This window comes from Mirounga leonina, unplaced genomic scaffold (assembly GCF_011800145.1).
Source record: "Mirounga leonina isolate KUSES-001 unplaced genomic scaffold, KU_Mleo_1.0 Mir_153, whole genome shotgun sequence".
Classification (NCBI taxonomy): domain Eukaryota; kingdom Metazoa; phylum Chordata; class Mammalia; order Carnivora; family Phocidae; genus Mirounga; species Mirounga leonina.
This window is the reverse complement of record NW_023270387.1, coordinates 31,032,407-31,038,601: the sequence shown is the minus strand read 5'-3', so window position 1 is coordinate 31,038,601 and position 6,195 is coordinate 31,032,407. Positions and strand designations below refer to the sequence as shown.

The 6,195-nt window shown below is 37.0% G+C and overlaps 1 protein-coding gene across 1 annotated transcript in view; it reads left to right on the top strand.

Annotated features, from left to right (window-relative positions):
• ARHGAP42 (Rho GTPase activating protein 42) overlaps positions 1-6,195 on the top strand; it is a 304,988-nt gene that overhangs the window by 272,415 nt on the left and 26,378 nt on the right. The window contains exons 12-15 of the mRNA XM_035009327.1: positions 591-653; positions 2,119-2,193; positions 2,910-2,994; positions 3,598-3,656. Of these exons, the coding sequence (XP_034865218.1) occupies positions 591-653; positions 2,119-2,193; positions 2,910-2,994; positions 3,598-3,656 (282 nt within the window). The remainder of the gene's footprint in view (positions 1-590; positions 654-2,118; positions 2,194-2,909; positions 2,995-3,597; positions 3,657-6,195) is intronic.

The following is a 6,195-nucleotide window of genomic DNA, read 5'->3' as shown; positions in this document are numbered from 1 at the left end:
AATAAATTGCTATTTCATAATGTAGGATCTTTGGGGGATTTTTGGTTGACTAAATGTATTTTGAATTACTTTGCATATGATAAAAAATGCAGTGAGAAGAATATTGGACTTGGATTCAGGAGATCTTGTGTTAGAATTCTGGTTCACAAGCTTGGAACAAAGTGAAATTTTCAGCAACCTGGTGAACCATCTTAAGATTACAAAGCTATCTCTCTACTTCATAATGTTTTGAGAATCCCATGAAAAAGAATATGTGACTAGCTTTGTAATATAATTACCAACACATAATAAAGGTTTTTTTTCTTAGTACATTTGCTTCTATCATCTGGAATAACATGTAACAAAAGATAAGGCTAATTTTAGAAAAAATGGACAGGATCAGTGTAACATATTTGCCTTCTATGAAGGATCTGTGTATTCTAAGGAAGCAAGTTTATGTAGTAACTTTGGTGACTGCGAACCTCTCTACTTCTACCCCAAAATAAAGATTCAGACTAACTAAAACTGTGCCATTAAGTCTAAAACAGCAGAGCCAACTAAGGGGTAATGGAAGTTGGGCATAAACCCTTACTGTGATTTTCTTTTTTCAGTGTACTTAAATGAAGCAGGGTTCAACTTTGTGAGAAAATGCATTCAAGCTGTGGAAACAAGAGGTAAGTGTTGCCTGACAGGTACATTGTTACTGTTATGTAGTTCATGTAGTTCATTCTTATATAGAAACCCCTCAAAAAATGAGGATGTGTTTCATCATTAACATGAAATTAACTTTAAGAACTATATAAACTTATAAATTATCTACATATACAGAAAACTATAGCTTGAACTTTACCAAAAATCATACTGTAGTTTTTTATTGTTATGTTATGTTAATCACCATACATTACATCATTAGTTTTTGATGTAGTGTTCCATGATTCATTGTTTGCATATAACACCCGGTGCTCCATGCAGAACGTGCACTCTTTAATACCCATCACCAGGCTAACCCATCCTCCCATCCCCCTCCCCTCTAGAACGCTCGGTTTGTTTTTCAGAGTCCATCGTCTCTCATGGTTTGTCTACCCCTCCGATTTCCCCCGCTTCATTCTTCCCCTCCCGCTACCTTCTTCTTCTTCTTCTTCTTTTTTTTTTTCTTAACATGTATTGCATTATTTGTTTCAGAGGTACAGATCTGAGATTCAACAGTCTTGCACAATTCACAGCGCTTACCAGAGCACAAACCCTCCCCAGTGTCTATCACCCAGTCACGCCATCCCTCCCACCCCACCCCCCACTCCAGCAACCCTCAGTTTGTTTCTTGAGATTAAGAATTCCTCATATCAGTGAGGTCATATGATACATGTCTTTCACTGTATTTCTTTTTAATGATCTTTCCTAATAAAGGCTTGCTTTACTTCTTATTGATAGACTTTGTGTTATTTATTACTACAACCACTTCTTTGATTTTTTTTCAAGCTTTAGTGGGATAACATTCTTAAGGAGCTGGTCTTCCTCCTTCCTTATATTATTTCCCTCAGTGATTTCAGTCACGGTCACAATTACAGTACCTTTCCTCTCTCTAGTCATGACCTCTCACCTGAAGCCCACTCCAGTGCCTATTACACTCTTTCCCTTCCAGGAAAACTTTGCTTTAGCAAAACTCATATTGGGCTTTGAAATTCTGTGAACTTAGGCTCAGATTTTGGTGCTGCCGCTTAGAAGTTTTGAGAAGCTAAGCATGTTTCTTAAATTCTCTGAATCTGTTTCCTCATCTTCAAAATGAAGGTGTAAAAGCCTTCCAACTCTTCAACATGCAGGACTCCATGACTGAAAATAGAGGATGAGAAGTCCTGATTATCATTTCCCATCTTTGATGCTTTTTGTATTCAAATAGTGGTGAATGAACAGGGGTACTTTGCTACTTGAAGGATCTTCAAAAGACTTTCAGACACTGTTCAGTGTCTGCTCTGAGAAATATATGTGTGATGGGTGTTTCCAGGGTAGATTTGCTGAAGTTAGACTGCAAAATTGGACAAGTAGCTTTCAAATTCTGTATAGGTATATGCCTACGGTTTTTAACATTCTGTACTTGTGCTGCTGGTCTCAAGCCATTCTCTTGTGATTTTTCCTTCTCATTAGGCATCACTATTTTAGGCCTCTACCGAATAGGAGGAGTAAACTCCAAAGTTCAGAAACTCATGAACACAACATTTTGTAAGTTTTGGATGAAGCTGGTTACTTAATTTTTGTATTATAGATAATCCAAACCATACCTTTCTTTGAGAATTATACTATTGCTTGCCTTTGAATATTTTCAAGTAATATTTAAAGTTAATATTTGCATTCAGTTTTTAATGTTCAGTTATAATAGATGAACAATCAGAATTTGGGAGGGGTCCTTTTTATAATGTTGGACTTTTTCTCAAGTGTCCTTTGATTAGCTAGAGGTGCATTGAGATTTATGGGTGCTGGATTCAAAGATTGCCTAGCTTGGAATCCTGACTTGCCACTTAAAAGCTTTGTGACCTTGGGTAATTTGTTTAAACTCTTTGTGCCTCAACCTTCTCATTCATAAAATGGGGATAATAATAGTGCCTGCCTCATTGAGAAGTATGAGGATTGGATATGTTAATTCATATAATGTACTTGGAAGCATGCCTGGCAGATGGTAAGTGCTCTGTGATATTAGCAATTGATAATAATTTGATTTGGAACACTGTTATTCCACAAGAAGTCTTTGAGGTTTATAAAGCATCAGAGTGAGATTTGCACTAGTTCGCACAAACAACAATTCAAAACTTTAAATCTGTTGGCACTCTAAGAAATAAATGTCTCTCTCTTTGGCCTACTTACGTTTGTGTACATCTTCTTTATGGTGTGAGTGATGTTTTGAATTGCAGTTTAAACATCTTATTTTTTACTCTTTTCAGCTCCAAAATCCCCTCCTGATATTGACATTGATATTGAATTGTGGGATAATAAGACAATAACAAGTGGACTGAAAAACTACCTCAGGTAAGGAAGGTTGAACTCCTACTCTGCATGTGATGTCTCTCTTACCTCCTTGGGCAGTCGCCATGTGATTCCTTGGAGATCCTGTGCATGAACTTCACTATTTAGAGCAATACCTTCACTTCAGGTGAAATAGCACAAGGTGGTGATATTTATATTTAGTGTTTTGGAACTTATACATGCTTTTTCAAATAATAAACAGGCTGCAGTATTTTAGGAATACTAAATAATGCTTTGTTTCATATTAAATTTGAATGTGGTGTTTTCATGTATTTTTTTTAAAGCTGAAATTGAAAGTTGTTTTTTGTTTTGTTTTTGTTTTTTATTTAACTATTGTCCCCATATCTGAGAGGTATTTTGCTGTTGTTGTTCAGTAGTTCTCACAGTGACAAAATGATTTTCCAGCCATCCTTTTTAGTACAATTATGCCAAGAAGTGCTAAAGGGCTTTGGTGTCTTCGAGGTCTGCATTTTGGGACTGCCTGGAGCGGCCCTACTAGGTCTTGATCACACTCCTTAATCACCCAACTCTTAGAGAAACACTGAAAGTTCAGGGAAAATGAAAAAAATATTGCCATTATAATGCCTGCTTCTTTATCCATTGCAGATGCCTTGCAGAACCACTGATGACTTACAAGTTACACAAAGATTTTATTGTTGCAGTTAGTAAGTACACTTCCGTTGGATGTATTATAATTGATGTAGTTTTATGCTCTGTCACTTAGAGGTATAAATTTAAATGAACTAGTTAAGATTTTCCTGTATATTGCTTAAGAAACTGTCAATCTGATACTTTTTTTTCATTATGTTCAATTAGCCAGCATATAGTTTTTGATGTAGTGTTCAGCAATTCATTAGTTGGGTATAACACCCTGTACTCATCACCACACGTGCCCTTTTTAATATCCATCACACAGTTACCCCATCCTCCCGTCCCCCTCCCTTCTGTAACCCTCAGTTTGTCTCCCAGAGTCCAGAGTCTCTCATGGTTTGTTTCCCTCTCTGATTTCTTCCCTCCCTTCCCCTGTGGTCCTCTGCACTATTCCTTATATTCACATGAGTGAAACCATATGTAATTGTCTTTCCCTGCTTGACTTATTTCACTTAGCATCATCCCCTCCAGTTCCATCCATGTCGATGCAAATGGTGGGTACTCGTCCTTTCTAGTGGCTGAGTAATATTCCACTGTATATATGGACCACATCTTCTTTATCTATTCATCTGTTGAAGGGCATCTCGGCTCCTTCCACAGTTTCGCTATTGTGGACATTGCTGCTATGAACATTGGGGTGCAGGTGCCCCTTCATTTCACTACATCTGTATCTTTTGCTGGGTCATAGGTAGCTCTATTTTTAACATCTTGAAGAAATTCCATTCTGTTTTCCAGAGTGGCTGTACCAGCCTGCATTCCCACCAACAGTAAGAGGTTCCCCTTTCTCCACACCCTCACCAACATCTGTTGTTTCCTGTCTTGTTTTGCCATTCTAACTGATGTAAGGTAGTATCTCATTGTGGATTTGATTTGTATTTCCCTGATGGCTAGTGATGTTGAACATTTTTTCATGTGTCTGTTAGCCATTTCTATGCCTTTGGAGACGTGTGTGTTCATGTATTTGGCCCATTTATTGACTGGATTATTTGTTTTTTGGGTGTTGAGTTTGAGAAGTTCTTTAAAGATCTTGGATACCAGCCCTTTATCCGTAATGTCATTTGCGAATATCTTCTCCCATTCCATGGGTTGCCTCTTAGTTTTGTCATTTGATACTTAATAGCTGACAGTATGGTTTGTAAACAAATAGGAAATTGTGAATGATGGATTAAAGACCTAAATGTGAGACTTAAAACCATAAAAGTAGGAGAAGACATAGGCAGTAGCTCTTTGACATTGACTGGAGAAACATTTTTCTAGATATGTGTTCTCTGGCAAGGGAAACAAAAAGCAAAATTAAACAATTGGGACTACACCAAAATAAAAAAGTTTGAGCAATAAAGGAAATCATCAACAAAACAAAAAGACAACCTACTGAAGGGGAGAAAATATTTGCAAATGATTATCCGATAAGGGGTTAATATCCAAAATATATAAAGAACTTACACAACTCAACACTAGAAAAACAATTTGATTAAAAAAGAGGCAGAGGCCCTGAGTAGACATTTTTCCAAAGCAGACATACAGATGGACAATAAACACATGCAAAGATGCTCAACATCACTCATCATCAGGGAAATACAAATCAAAACTACAATGAGCTATCACCTCTCACCAGTCAGAATGGCTAAAATTAACAACACAGGAAGCAACAGGTGTTGGCGAGGATGTGGAGAAATGGGAACCCTCTCGCACTGTTGGTGGGAATGCAAACTGGTGCAGCCACTCTGGAAAACAGTATGAGGGTTCCTCAAAATATTAAGAATAGAACTACCATACGATCCAGTAATTTGACTACTGGATATCTACCCAAAGAAAATGAAAACACCAATTCAGAAAGATATGTGCACCGTTACATTCATTGCAACATTATTTACAAAAGCCAAGGCATGGCAACAACAGAAGTGTCCATCGATAGATGAATGGATAAAGAGAATGTGGTATGTATGCACAATGGAATATTACTAAACCACGAGAGAATGAAATCTTGACCTGTGCAACAACATGGATGGACCTAGAGAGTCTAGTACTAAGTAAAATAAGTCAGACAGAGAAAGACCAATACTATATGATTTCATTCATATGTGGAATTTAAGAAACCAAACAAAAAAAAAAAAACAAAAAAAGGAACACTCTTAAATACAGAGAACAAACTGGTGGTTGCCAGAGGAGAGGTGGGTGGAGGATAGGGGAAATAGATGAAGGGAATCAAGAGTATACTTAGCTTGATTTAAAGAAATTGCAGAATGAATTAGAATATTTTACCACTTAATAAGACTTCATTGGGGTGCTAAGAGGAATTATTTTAGTTACGTTTTACTCAATTGATGTTAGTTTCTTATAAGAGCAACCTTAGGGTTAAATAGATAAGACTACAAATATGTACAGTCAGGTGTGCGACCTACTCATACTTACATGCTGTATTCCTAAATCTGGAGAGAAGAGTCAGGTATTTTTGGCAGGTAACAGGCACTTCCATCAATCCTTTTCCCCCTATTTATTGATAATGATCACATATCTATGTCATTTCTTTGGGTCTATGATTGCTATAATGGA